Genomic DNA, 14,541 nt, shown 5'->3' with positions numbered 1-14,541 from the left:
CTGGTTTTCTGTACTAATGTTGGGCCCTACACCCCCAAGCCCGGCTTGCGCTGTCTGTCTCTCGTTCTCCCTCTCTCTCTCTCTCTTTTTTTTACATTTGCACGGGATTGTGGGAGGAAGCGGAGCACAGCCAGACACCCCGCCGCCCGCCCCCCCTTCCCCTCCCCCCTCCCCCAGCCGCCTTGTGCAAAGATGGCTGCACCGTGAGCGCAGCGGAGGAGGAGGCGGCGGCGGCGGCGGCGAGAGAGCGAGCACCCAGCGCCCGCACCCACCCCGGGGCCGCCCGGGACGCCCCCTCCTGAGCGCGCGCTCCCCCTTTCTCTCTTGCAAGCGCCGGGGCAAAGGCGGAGACAGCGGGGTCCCTCCTCCCCCCTTTCCCTCAAGGGGGAACCCCCTTCCCCCCTCCTTGGCTCGGCGGCTGCACCCCCTCCCTTGTCCGCCCCTCCGCCCCGTCCCCTCCCTTCCCTGCCCGGGCCCTTCCCGGGCCTTCGGCGGCAGCAAAGAAAAAAAGAGAGAGAGGGAGAGAAGGGGGAGAGAGAAGCAGCAGCGGAGGGAGCGGCGGCGGCGGAGGAGAGCGCGCGCGCGCCCCCTCCCTCCCTCCCTCCCTCCCCCTCCCCCCAATTTCCACCGCGGCCAATTCATGGACAGGAACTACCCTAGCGCCGGCTTCGGGGACCCGCTCGGCGCCGGGGCGGGATGGAGTTACGAGAGGTCAGCTAAAGCTAGGTAAGGAGCCGAGGGTGGCCTGGAGGAAGGGGCCAAGGGGTGGGGGCCGAGCTGAGCCGGGCCCGGCCCGGCCCGGCCCGGCCCGCCCGGTGACGCGTGCATCGCAAACTCCCCTCCGGCTTGCAAGGGAGCGGCCTTCCTTGGTTTGCAACAACGCCGCCGCCCCAGTTTGCAAATTGCAAACTCCGCCAAAGCCAGCTCCGGCTTGCAGAGGGAGAGCTGCAGCGGGAAGATGGGGCTGCAAAACAATTTCGGACGGAAAGGCCTTGGGGAGGGACTGGCGGAGCAAGGCCTGGATTTCCCCCCATCCTTGGATTCCCGGCTTGCTGACCCCTCCCCCCCGCGCCCCAGGCTCTGCTCTTGCAAAGGTGGGAAGGAAAGGAGAATTCGAACGTAGATCTGGGGGGCGCGCCCCCCTCCCAGGTCCCATTGTTCCGGGACTTCTCGAGGCCGCGCCACTCGGGCCCCGACCCCCCCGAAATTCCGCGCGCAGAGTGGGCACGGGGCCCCGCCCCCTTCCTAAGCTGGGGTTCCGCGTGTGTAAGGAGGGGGGGGCTCCTGGTGTCTGAGACACGCCCCCTTTAACTCCCCACCCCCAAAGGCAGGGAATCCTGTTGGATGGCGAGGAGTGGAGTCTTTGACCTCTCTGAGTCTGGGCCGTGGATGGGGGCCATTATTGCATGGGAAGATTCGGGTGTGCGGTTGTGTGTGTTGGTGTGTGTGAGCGTGGACCCTGTGCGCGTGTCGCTGGCGGTCTGTGGGCCTTCGCATCTGCCCCTTACCGACTGTTTGTTTGTGTTGCGCCCTCACTCTTCACCTGCCCCGAACCACCTCCCTCCCCCACACACCTGGGTTGCCCAGCATGGCTGGGCATGACCACACGTGTGTTCCATGTGGGACTCTTCCCTCTGCATCCGCCCCCCCGCCCCCCCATCCGTGAGTTGAATACTCTTTGCACACGTACTTGGCTTTGCATGGTTCCATGCATTTGAACCTCAACCCCAGGGGCTGGGCGGTGCTCATGGTCGTACTTGAACCTGGTACTTTATTACCCCCTCCTCATCCCGCATCCCTCCCATTTGGGGAACGGTCTGCCTCCTGCTCCTGACTGGCTTTGCACCACCACCCCTGGCGGTTCAGGGCCTGTGTGTTCCCACGTGTCTGCAGGAGAGGGGGTGTCGGAGCGCAGCTCTGCGGTTGGCCCCAGGGTTTTGTGTCACCAGCGGGGTGGGGGCCCCTGTGGGGCCCCTACATTTGCAACTCGAGGCACTTTCTCTGACTTCACCTTCTCCGTGTTTGTCTCAACCTGGTGCATGTCTGTTGTTTGTAAACGTGAGACTAGATGGGCTCTATTTCCTGGGACTCGGGGCTCTTGACTGCTGCTGGGGCTCGAGTGGGGACCATGTCTATGGATCTTTAGTCGGGCACCCCGATTCCCTTGTCTTCTTTCCTTTAGGGCCCAAGGTTCCTTAAAATACCCCCTCTCCCCAGTTCAGCTGGAAGATTTCCCCCCAGCTCACCGAGGGATTTGCTGAAGTCCCTTCTCCGAGGGCAGCTTAGGAGGGTACCCTAACATCTCCCCCCTTCCCCCCAGCTTGGTCTATGGCAGCTCCAGGACCTCGCACCCCGAGACGGACATCTTACACCGCCAGGCCTACGGGGCCCCCCACCCACTGCAAAGCTATGCCACCAACCACCACCCTGCAGGTACTGGGGGCCCCCCTCCATCCCGCCCGGACTAGGCCACCCCTCCCTCCGAGGCAGCTGATTGGCTAGTGAAAGTTCCGCCCCTCCTAATTGGCCTTGCCCCTGCCTCCTGGCCCGCCCATGTCTGTCCTTGCTCTGATTGGCTGACCTGAAGCTGCTTCATTTCACGCCGGATTCGTCTGCCTCTGTTCCTGGCCCCGCCTCTTTCCCTCCAATTGGTCCCATCCCCGCAGCCCCCAAATCCCACCTTCTCTTCCAGGCTTTTCCTTGTCTCCAGCCCAGCCAATCACTTCCTTCTGGGCTTGCCCGCTCTCTTGGCTCCTGGGTTTTCTGAACTCTTTTCTGATTGCCATTCTTCCTGATTGGCAGGGATCCTTTGGACTGCCCCCCCTCTCCCCTTTAGATTTGCCCCCTCTCCCCCTTAGATTTGCCCCTACCTTATTCTTCCCCCAGTGGCTCTGCCTCGCAGTGGTTCTCAACCTTCCTAACGCCGCGACCCTTTAAATACAGTTCCTCATGTTGTGGTGACCCCCAACCACAACATTATTTTCGTTGCTACTTCATCACTGTAATTTTGCTACTGTTATGAATCGTCATGTAAATATCTGATCTGCTACATGTGTTTTCCGATGGTCGCGACCCACAGGTTGAGAACCGCTGCTGACTAAGGCTTCTGATTGGCCCCCTTCCCTTTGATCCTACTGCCCTCCTTCCCCGATGGACCGGCAATGAGACTGTGTAGTCCAGTGATGGCGAACCTTTTGAGCTCGGCGTGTCAGCTTTTTGAAAAACCCTAACTTAACTCTGGTGCCGTGTCGCGTATAGAGATTTTTTGATATATTTGCAACCATAGTAAAACAAAGATTTGTATTTTTGATATTTATTTTATATATTTGAATGCCATGTAACAGAGAAAAATCAACCAAAAAAATGAGTTCGCGTGTCACCTCTGACACGCGTGTCATAGGTTCGCCATCACTGGTGTAGTCCAATTTGATCGTGACCTTCCCGGTTGGCTCCTTTTTTCCTTCCCATACCTGTCTTTCTGGATCCCCTCTCTTTGACTCAACCCCTTTCGATTTGTTCTCTCCTTCTCCTCAGTGGCTCCCGTCAGGCCTTTCCCTGTCCTTGCTGGGATTGCCTGGGTACTTTGGCCTTACCCCCTGCCCTTCAGCTCTCCCTTCCTTCACTTCTGGATTTTTCTGTTCCTTTGCCTACCTTTCTCTTCTTGGACTCCCTGCCCTTATGATTGCATCGCACCCCATCTGCTTACGGTCTCCTGAGCTTGTCTCTGCCCGCTTTCTCCCCCTTTCCTTCCCTCCAGTCCCTTTCCCTGACCCAACTTGCCTTTGACCTCTTCCCTTTCGACCCTGCCCCATCCCCTCCCTAGCTGACTCTGTCCCCTGTTCCTGGTCAGGCCTCTCTGGACTGTTTGACACTGGCCTCCACCACGCAGGCTCAGCAGGGCCCGACGCCTCCGTCATGAACCTCATCTCGGCCCTGGAGTCCCGGGGCCCCCAGCCAGGCCCCTCTGCCTCCTCTCTCCTCTCCCAGTTCCGCAGTCCTTCCTGGCAAACAGGTAAGCCCGTTGCCAACTCACGAGGGCCAGGGTGGGGCCGGCTTGTGGTCCACCCTGACCTGCGGTCTCCTCCGTCATCCCCAGCCATGCATACGCCAGGCCCCACGGAGCTCTTCATCTCGGGCGCCCTGCCGGGTTCCAGCACCTTTCCGTCCTCCTCTGCCCTGTCGGCCTACCAGCACCCGGCTTCCTTCGGCAGCCGCCCCTTCCCGGTGCCCTCGTCCCTCAGCCTCCAGGACCCCCCATTCAGTCCCCCGGCTAACGGGCTCCTGTCCCCTCATGACGTGCTGCACCTGAAGCCCTCGCAGGCGCCCACGGTGCCCTCCTCGCTAGGCTTTGAGCGCCTGGCGGGGGGTGGTGTCTTGGGGCCCGCTGGTCTTGGCCCGGCCCAGACCCCTCCTTACCGCCCTGGCCCCCCAGACCCACCTCCGCCTCCCCGACACCTCCCAACGCAGTTCAACCTGCTGGCTTCCTCTTCCGCCGCCGCCGCTGCCGCCGAGCAGTCCTCCCCACAGCTCTACAACTTCTCGGGTGCTGCCCCCGGCCCGCCGCCCGAGCGGGCCCTGCCCCGCCAGGACACCGTCATCAAGCACTACCAACGGCCAGCCAGTGCCCAGCCCCCGCCGCCCCCACCGTCCGCCCATGCCCTCCAGCACTACCTGAGCTGTGGAGGCAGCTATCCCTCCATGGGCCATCGGGCCAACCTGGCCTGCAGCCCCCTGGGTGGTGGGGAGCCTTCCCCAGGCGCTGGGGAGCCTAGCAAGGCTGGCCCCAGCGGAGCCACGGCTGGGGCGTCGGGCAGGGCTGCGGGGCCCGAGGCGGCCGGAGGAGGTGGAGCAGGGGGCGGCGGCGGAGGGTACCGCCCCATCATTCAGTCCCCCGGTTATAAGACGGGCAAAGGCGGCTATGGGGCAGCTGCGGGTGGTGCCAACAGGCCCCCACCGCCTCGTTCAACAGCCACACCCAAATGCCAGAGCCTGGGCGGTCCGGCAGCGGCCTATGCCACTGGGAAGGCCTCTGGGGCTGGCGGGGCGGGAGGCCAGGCCTATTCTCCTGGTCAGCCCCAGGGGCTTCTAGGACCCCAGGCCTATGGGCAAGGGTTTGGAGGGGGTCAAGCACAGGACTTGAGCAAAGGCCCTAGCTACTCGGGGGGGCCTCCCCAGCCCCCCAGTGGCCCCCAGCCTCCTGGCCTAGCCACGTGTCAGAGCTACTCCCCTGACCAGCTGCAGGGGCAGCTGTATGGGGTGCAGGGTGAGCCGTACCCAGGGCCAGCTGCCCACTCCCAGGGGCTGCCCACAGCCAGCCCCTCACTCAGCTATAGTACTGGCCATTCCCCGGCGCTCTCGGGCCACGGAGGTGGCTGGGGTCCCAGCTCCCTGGGTGGCGGCGGAGAGGCCAGCCCCTCTCACATCATCCGCCCGCTGCAGTCGCCACCTGCCCCTGGCCGCCCGCCTGGAGTCGGCTCTCCAGGAGCCCCCGGCAAATACCTGAGCTCCGTCCTGGCCTCGGCCCCATTCCTGGCACCCCCGGGAGCCGGCAGCTATGCAGGCGGAGCAGGTGGCTACAAAGGCAAGGGGGATGGCTCGGAGCTGCTGGCAGGCCCCGGGGGGCCTCCCGCTGAGCGCACGGAGGACGAGGAGTTCCTCATCCAGCACCTCTTGCAGGCGCCCAGCCCCCCGAGGACCTCAGGAGCCGATGGCTTGGTGGGCGAAGATGGGGCGGCAGACGCCTCCAAAGGACTTGGGGGGAGTGGCGGGGCTGGGGGTCCCCCGGGCACACCCTATGAGCTGGCCAAGGAAGATCCCCAGAGGTACCATCTGCAGAGCGTCATCCGTACCAGTGCCAGCCTCGATGAGGGTGCCACCGCGGCCCTGGAGCTAGGCCTGGGGAGGCTGAAGGAGAAGAAGAAAGGGCCCGAGCGGGGTGGTGAGACCCCCGAGGGGCTGGCCACCTCAGTTGTCCACTATGGGGCAGGTGCCAAGGAGCTGGGGGCCTTTCTCCAGAAGAGCCCGCCACCCCCACCTCCCACGGCCCAGCCTGCCCAGCCCACGCCCCATGGCCTCCTCCTGGAGGCCGGAGGCCCTGACCTCCCACTGGTGCTGCCTCCTCCCCCCCCACAGCTGCTGCCCTCAGTCCTCAGCCACACTCCCAGCCCGTCCTCCAGCACCCCCAAAGTCGGAGTCCATATCCTTGAACCAGCCACCCGTGACGGGGCACCCCAGCCGCCCCCGCCGCCTCCGCCACCCATGCCTCTCCAGCTCGAGGCCCATCTACGCAGCCACGGGCTGGAGCCTGGCGCCCCCAGCCCCCGCCTGCGACCGGAGGAGAGCCTGGAGCCGCCAGGCGCCATGCAGGAATTGCTGGGGGCCCTGGAACCGCTGCCCCCCGGGCCCGGTGACACTGGTGTGGGCCCGCCTAACAGCGAGGGGAAGGACCCCTCGGGCGCCTACCGCAGCCCCAGCCCACAAGGCACCAAGGCCCCCCGCTTCGTGCCACTCACCTCCATCTGCTTCCCCGACTCCTTGCTCCAAGACGAGGATCGCAGCTTCTTCCCCACCATGGAAGAGATGTTCGGTGGAGGGGCCGCCGACGACTATGGCAAGGCCGGACCGCCTGAGGACGAAGGGGACCCCAAGGCGGGCACTGGGCCCCCTCCGGGTCCCCCCGCCTATGATCCCTACGGGCCCTACTGCCCCAGTCGGGCGTCTGGAGCAGGGCCCGAGACGCCAGGCCTGGGCCTCGACCACAGCAAGCCGCCTGAGCTGCCCTCGACGGTCAACGCCGAGCCTCTGGGCTTGATCCAGAGCGGGCCCCACCAGGCGGCCCCGCCGCCCCCTCCGCCGCCGCCCCCTGCCTCAGAGCCCAAGGGCGGCCTGACCTCGCCCATCTTCTGCTCTACCAAGCCAAAGAAGCTGCTCAAGACGTCCTCCTTCCACCTGCTCCGCCGCCGCGACCCCCCCTTCCAGACGCCCAAGAAACTGTACGCCCAGGAGTACGAGTTCGAGGCCGACGAGGACAAGGCCGACGTGCCCGCTGACATCCGCCTCAACCCCCGGCGTCTACCCGACCTGGTGTCCAGCTGCCGCTCCCGCCCGGCCCTCTCGCCGCTAGGCGACATCGACTTCTGTCCGCCCAACCCGGGCCCCGACGGCCCCCGGCGTCGGGGCCGCAGGCCCACCAAGGCCAAGCGCGATGGCCCGCCCCGGCCCCGGGGAAGACCCCGGATCCGCCCGCTCGAGGTCCCCACCACCACTGGGCCATCCTTGTCCTCCACCCCCACCGATGGGGCCAAGAAACCCCGGGGCCGGGGCCGGGGCCGGGGCAGGAAGGCCGAGGAAGCGGGGGGCACCCGGCTGGAGCCCCTGAAGCCACTGAAGGTGAGGGCGCCTGAGTCTTAGAGGAAGGAAAGGGTCGGGCTGCGTTGGAAGTTCATGAGTGTGACTGGGGATACGGCTTATATTTCTTTTTACATTTTCATTTTTTAAACTATTTTTATTGGTTTTTGGAGAAGGGAAGGGAGAGGGATGGAGAGAGAAACCCTGATGATAAACTTCATCGCTTGGCTGTGTCCTGCATGTCTCCCCACTGGGGATCGAGCCTGCAGCCTGGGCACGTGCCCTCACCAGGAATCAAGCCAGTGATCTCTTGGCTCCTGGGTCGAAGCTCAACCACTGAGCCACACTGGCTCAGTTGGTTTATATTTCTACAACCTAAGGCAGCGGTTCTCAACCTGTGGGTCGCGACCCCTTTGGGGCTCGAACGACCCTTTCACAGGGGTCGCCTAAGACCGTCGGAAAACACATATAAAATTACATATTGTTTTTGTGATTCATCACTATGCCTTAATTATGTTCAATTTGTAACAATGAAATCGGGGGTCACCACAACATGAGGAACTGTGTTAAAGGGTCGCGGCATTAGGAAGGTTGAGAACCGCTGCTCTAAGGGCTGGAATTCTAGGATTCCGCTGTTGGGGAGATCTGAGGACTGACACTTGGGTTTTAGAGGGAGGCAAGAGGTTGGAGTGTGGGTTCTCATCCATGGCGGATCCTAGATTCCTGGGTGTGGGAGGAAGGGAGGGCTGGAGCCCTGGGCTCCTGGACGGAGCAAGGAGAGGTCAGCGAGTAATAAAAGGATGGAACTGAGTCCTGTCGTTCTGGAATCAGGAGGGGTCTGGGGACTTGAATTCAAGGATTCTACGGGCTTGAGTCTGGGAACTTCAACGTTAGGGTCTGAAGTTTGAAGGGGGCTGAGGGAGGAGGGGATTTGGGGCCCGACTCCTGGGCCCTGACCCCCCCCACTACTCCTGTATCTAGATCAAGCTGTCTGTGCCCAAGGCTGGTGAGGGTCTGGGGGCCTCATCGGGTGACGCCCTATCAGGCGCTGACCACAACAGCTTGGACTCGAGCCTGACTCGGGAGAAGATCGAGGCCAAGATCAAGGAGGTGGAGGAGAAGCAGCCGGAGATGAAGTCCGGCTTCATGGCCTCCTTCCTGGACTTCCTCAAGTCGGGCAAGCGCCACCCACCGCTCTACCAGGCCAGCATGACGCCTCCGCTCAGCCCCCCCAAGAGCGGGCCGCCCTCCGTGCCCACCCGAGGCCTGCAGCCCCAGCCCCCCTCCGCCCCCACCGTGCCGCACCCTCCGCCCACGGGCGCCTTTGGGCTGGGCGGCGCGCTCGAGGCTGCGGAGAGCGAGGGGCTGGGGCTGGGCTGCCCGTCCCCCTGCAAGCGGCTGGACGAGGAGCTGAAACGGAACCTGGAGACGCTGCCCTCCTTCTCCTCGGACGAGGAAGACTCGGTGGCCAAGAACCGGGACCTGCAGGAGAGCATCTCGTCGGCCATCTCCGCCCTCGATGACCCGCCCCTCGTTGGGCCCAAGGACACCTCCACTCCGGACGGGCCTCCCTTGGCCACTGAGGCTCCGGTCCCAGGGCCACCCCCTCTCCCAGGGCTCCCCAGTGCCAGCAGCAATGGCACGCCTGGTGAGCTCTGGGAAACTGGTCCAGGGGCGGGGCAGGGGGTTCCAGTTCGGGGGCCCTGGGTACGGTTATGTGGGTGACCCGCTGTTTAAGGGACACCCTGTTAGGTGATGGAGATTTGCATATCTATGGAGGTAACTGCTGCTGAGGGCAAAGAAGTGCTTTGAGAAAGGGGTGTTTTTTTTCTAATCTGCCCCCAGGTGCTAAGTGGACTAGCAGGGCCCCAAGGTGGGCGCTGGAGAATGCTGGGGGACAGGGCGGGTTATGAGTGGCGGGGACAGCTGGGAACGGGGTGCTCGGTGAGCTTTTTAAACTGGCAGGGGATGCGGGCGCTGAGAAGGGCTCCGGAGTTAGCGATGTGTGTGATAAAGAACAGGAAGATTTCGGGGGGGCAGAGAGAGGCGTAGGGAGGGTAGTTTAAAAAGAGGCTGGAACCCTGACTCGAGGGCAGGAGGGGAAGGCTGGGGGTGTGGCTGGGGCTGTGCGGGGTTCTGGTGTGAGGCTTTGGACGAAATGTAAGGGCCGTTAATGAGGGTGACAGGTGTTGGGGTTTGGAGGAGGGCATTGGGGCAGTTAATGAGGGGGGGCTTGAGGGCTCAGAGACGGATGTTAGAGAAACCCATTAGGAGTTAGTATAAAGGAGAAGGGCATTGGCTATCCCGGGACTGGAGAAGGACTGGGGTTGAGGAGGATGGGGCCTCTGAGCAGGAAAGGAGGCGGGAGAGGCACGGAGGGGATGCTTTCAGAATTGGGAAGAACAGGGAGGAATGGGGGTTGGAGCCAGGCAAGGGCATCGAGGCCACCACTCGACGGTCAGGACTAAAATGGGCATTCGGATGGGCGCTGGGGCTCAGGAGCTGAGGATGGCTCTGGAGCTGGGCACTGGCCTCAGGGACCTGGGTGGCGATAGGAGGCAGAGGGCTCGTCACAGGAAGGGACGTTCATATTCAGAGACAAGAGAAGATGGCGGAAAGGCATTTGGAAACGAGGCAGGTCAGGGCAAGGAGCTTCCTAGGGACTAGGCTGGGGAGCAGGGGAGAGATGACCAGAGAGGGGGACAGTTGGGTGAGGACAGAGTTTTTTGTTGTTGTTGTTTTTGTTTTATATATTTTATTGATTTTTTTACAGAGAGGAAGGGAGAGGGATAGAGAGCTAGAAACATCGATGAGAGAGAAACATCGATGAGAGAGAAACATCGATCAGCTGCCTCCTGCACACTCCCCACTGGGGATGTGCCCGCAACCAAGGTACATGCCCTTGGCCGGAATCGAACCTGGGACCCTTGAGTCCGCAGGCCGAGGCTCTATCCACTGAGCCAAACCGGCCAGGGCGAGGACAGAGTTTTAACGGGATAGAAGACTCCTCACCATGGAAGGGGGGTGGGCGTGGGCATTGAGCATGGCATTGGGATACAGAACTACAGAGATGGGGTCTTTGGAGGCTGGGAAGGAGCAAGGAACGTCTGGGTGGGAAGACTGATGAGGACATGGAAGAGAGAAGTTACAGGGGCGTGGGCTTCCTGTGGGTGTCTGCACGGGTGGGTGTTGAAGGTCAGGAAGGTGGCTGGACAGGAGAGGAGAGCAGGGCCGGATAGGAGCTTTGGAGGAGGAGCAAGGGCCACAAGAGTAACAAGAAACGGAGGTGCAGGGGGGCAGGGGTAGCGGTGTGTGGTAGCTGCAGAACTGCTTCATCAGGAGGGATGTTTGGGTGCAGGGGGGCGGCTTGGCGCCCTAGAGGAGACGAGGCACAGGCTGGGAGCACCTTTGACGGACAGTAGAAATTTGAGGGATGTTGATGTAAAGCTGGTTGAAGTTGGGGGGGGAGGGGCCTTTGGGGGTCCAGCCCTGATGCTCCTCTTGCCTCCCCAGAGCCCCCGCTGCTGGAGGAGAAGCCCCCGCCCTCTCCGCCGCCTGCCCCAACGCCCCAGCCGCCACCCCCACCGCCAGCCCTGCCCTCGCCACCTCCCTTGGTGGCTCCCGCTCCAGCTCCGGCTCCAGTTCCAGCTCCAGCTCCAGCTCCAGCTCCTGCTCCCATTCCCGCTCCGGCTCCTGCTCCTGCTCCTGCTCCTGCTCTGGCTCCTGCTCTGGCTCCTCTGGCTCCTCTGGCTCCTGCTCCCGCCCCGGCCCCGGCTCCGGCCCCGGTGCCCAGCTCGCCACCTCCGCCACCTCCACCTGCCCTGCCTTCACCACCTGCCCCGCCGCCCCCGCCAGCCGCTGCCCCGCCCGAGGAGCCGGCCGCCCCTTCCCCCGAGGACCACGAGCCCCCGGACGCCCGGCCCCTGCACTTGGCCAAGAAGCAGGAGACGGCAGCCCTGTGCGGGGAGACGGACGAGGAGGCCGGCGAGAGCGGCGGCGAGGGCATCTTCCGGGAGCGCGACGAGTTCGTCATCCGGGCGGAGGACATACCTTCCCTCAAGGTGAGTCCACGGCTGGACCGACCGACCGACCGGCCGACCAGCCGGCCGGATGGGGTGGTCCCCGCCGCGATCACTGAGCTCCTGCTGCAGGCCAGGCTGCAGCTGCGGCGCCACCGAGGGGACCCGCGGGGACCCGGGGACACGCTGCCTCTGAGATCCTGTTGTGTGTGTGTCTGTTCCCTATAACTAGATAACACCATTGTTAACTGGTTTTTAAAATATATCTTTATTGATTTCAGAGGGGAAGGGAGAGGGAGAGATACAAACATCAATGATGAAAGAGAATCGAGCCCGAAACCCGGGCATGTGCCCTTGACTGGAATCGAACCCAGGACCCTTAGGTCTGCAGGCCGACGCTCTATCCACTGAGCCACACCAGCTAGAGCCATTGTGGACTGTTGATCGTAGTTATCCTGGGTGCTGGGTTGTAGTGAGGAACAAAGCAGGTGAGGGCTGGCCTCTGGAGGCTGTCCTGGTCACTTGTCCTGTGTCCACATGACGTCACCTGTAATGCAATAGCCAATGGGTTGGGCATGCCTAGATGCCAGGCACATCTGAAACATTTTACGCAGATCAGCACGTTCACTGCTTCCAGATACTCCAGCCCCTTGCCTGTTTCATTAGCATATAGTCACGCCCACTCATTTGCATATCACCTGTGACTGCTTTCCCCCACACACCTGGAGTGAGGTGGTTGCAGCTGGGCCTCGCTGGCCTGCAGAGCTGACCATATCACCTTTGCAGAAGGTTTGCTGGGCTCCTGGGCACGTAGAATTGGACCAGAGGGTTCCTATAAGCGCTCGCCAAGGGGGAGTGACAGCAGAGGCGGGTGCGGGGGGATGAGGCAGAGCGAGGAGGGCGAGCATGTGGAAGGTCAGTGAGCCATGAAGTACCCTGATGGCGACACCGAGAGCTGAGGCCATTGTCACTGGCTGGGTATGGACTATGGGACAGGAACCGTGTTCGGGCCTTGATGTACGCCGTCACATTTCATGGAATCATGGGTGTTGTTCCTTCTAAAATACAGATGGAGAAATTGTGGGATGAATTAATTGTAATGAATTAAGGGTAATGACTGCCACGACACCTTTATGGGGTGTTTTTTTGTTTGTTTGTTTTGTTTTGTTTAAATAAATTTTATTGATTTTTTTTTACAGAGAGGAAGGGAGAGGGATAGAGAGTTAGAAACATCGATGAGAGAGAAACATCGATCAGCTGCCTCCTGCACACCCCCCACTGGGGATGTGCCCGCAACCAAGGTACATGCCCTTGGCCGGGATCGAACCTGGGACCCTTGAGTCGGAAGGCCGACGCTCTATCCGCTGAGCCAAACCGGTTAGGGCTATGGAGTGTTTTATGAGATGAACTTAATGTAGTTTCCCTACACTATTATATTTTGTGTGTGTGTGTGTTGTTTTTTTAAAAATATATTTTTATTGATTTCAGAGAGGACGGAAGTGAGAGAGAGAGAGAGAAACATCCATGATGAGAGAGAATTATGGATCGGCTGCCTCCTGCAAGTCCCCCACTGGGGATCAAGCCCACAACCCGGGCAGTGCCCTTGACCGGAATCAAACCTGGGACCTTTCAGTTAGCAGGCCGATGCTCTATCCACTGAGCCAAACCAGTTAGGGCTCCCTACATTATTTTTAAGCTGTTTTATTGTGGGGAAAGTAGAGCAAGTAGAATACCGGCACTGTGTGTATCCATTACTCAGCTTCCACCATCGTCACCTCCTGGCTGGTCCTGCTCCCTCTCCATTCCGGCACATTCTGCCCCCTGCCCCATCCCACCCACCCCAGACATCATATCCTTTCATCCACATTTTATCATCTTTTTGGCACGAAATTTGATGCATTCCGAAGAACGGTTGTAAGAGATTTGTAAGTTGGAAAGCAGAATGCTAGAATGAACACTTATGTCCCACCACCGCCCAGCCATCAACCAGAACGTTCCCAGTGCCTCGAGTCTCGGGTGTCACCCCCTGGCCGGTCCTCCTGCGCCCCCCAGGGCCATACCACTTCGTACTAGTGTCCTGTGTACATTACTTCATTTTACCCTCACGACTTCTGGGGCTGATTTGGCCAGTCAGCCTGGGACAAGCGCAGGACGTGTTGAATAGGCACCAATAGTAGGAACTGGGGCCCGGCCAGCGTGGCTCAGTGGTTGAGCGTCAACCTGTGAACCAGGAGGTCACGGTTCAATTCCCCGGTCAGGGCACATGGCCAGGTTGCAGGCTCCATACACAGTAGGGGGTGTGCAGGAGGCAGCTGATCAATGATTCTCTCTCATCATTGATGTTTCTGTCTCTCTCTTCCTCTCCCTTCTTCTCTGAAGTAAAAAAATAAAAGATAGTAGGAATTGGACAGGATTTGGGGCACGTCATAGTCAGAATTTAGTTTAATATTTTTTTTCCCCTTTAACTGTGATATCCTATGCATACCATGAAGTTGATCCTTTTCCCCCTTTTTAAGTGTACCATTCAGTGACATTAAGTGTATTATATTGTTGTGCAGAACTGTCTCCAAGTTTTATCTCTTTTTTGGCTATAATTTTTTCATTGATTTTATATGGCCTCATATGAGTATTGGGTCATATTTATTTTTCTGTTTTTAAGGGATCTTTTCAACAGTTTGTATAAGATAGTAATTAATTGTTCTTTGAAAGTTTGTTACAACTACCTATAAACCTCTCTAGGCTCAGGAGGTAGGGTAGGAATTTTAATAATTGTTATAAATTTTTTTTGTTAATCTCCACCTGAGGATATTTTTTCCTTTGTTTTTTTTTTTGTTTTTTTTTTTTTTCTTAGAGAGAGTGGCAGGGAGGGGGAAAGAGAGAGAAACACTGCTGTGAGAGAGACACATTGATTGGTTGCCTCCCGCACTCGCCCCCACAGGGACCAGGGATCAAACCTGCAACCCAGCTAGGTGCCCTTGACTGGGAATCGAACCCACACCCTTTGGTGCATGGGCTGATGCTCTAACTACTGAGAGAAACCAGCCAGGGCTCCAAGATTTATCTTTTTTTAAAAAATATATTTTTATTGATTTCAGAGAGGAAAGGAGAGAGAGAGAAATAGAAACATCAATGATGACAGAGAATCATTGATCGGCTGCCTCCTGCACGCCCCCCA

The 14,541-nt window shown here is 60.2% G+C and overlaps 1 protein-coding gene across 3 annotated transcripts in view; it reads left to right on the top strand.

Moving 5' to 3' along the window:
• Positions 1-200: 200 nt before the first annotated feature.
• Positions 201-14,541, top strand: part of PRR12 (proline rich 12) — a 30,537-nt gene continuing 16,196 nt past the window's right edge. The window contains exons 1-6 of one of the 3 annotated variants that reach the window (XM_070402360.1): positions 201-726; positions 2,321-2,433; positions 3,851-4,012; positions 4,097-7,389; positions 8,329-8,995; positions 10,861-11,408. In XM_070402360.1, coding sequence (XP_070258461.1) covers positions 641-726; positions 2,321-2,433; positions 3,851-4,012; positions 4,097-7,389; positions 8,329-8,995; positions 10,861-11,408 — 4,869 coding nt within the window. In that variant the 5' untranslated portion in view covers positions 201-640. The remainder of the gene's footprint in view (positions 727-2,320; positions 2,434-3,850; positions 4,013-4,096; positions 7,390-8,328; positions 8,996-10,860; positions 11,409-14,541) is intronic. The other 2 variants (XM_070402359.1, XM_070402358.1) reach the window with 2 other exon arrangements.

Source organism: Myotis yumanensis, unplaced genomic scaffold, assembly GCF_028538775.1.
Source record: "Myotis yumanensis isolate MYYU_CA2020_CCGP unplaced genomic scaffold, mMyoYum1.0.hap1 SCAF_23, whole genome shotgun sequence".
Classification (NCBI taxonomy): Eukaryota; Metazoa; Chordata; class Mammalia; order Chiroptera; family Vespertilionidae; genus Myotis; species Myotis yumanensis.
This window is presented reverse-complemented; position numbering and strand designations above follow the sequence as displayed.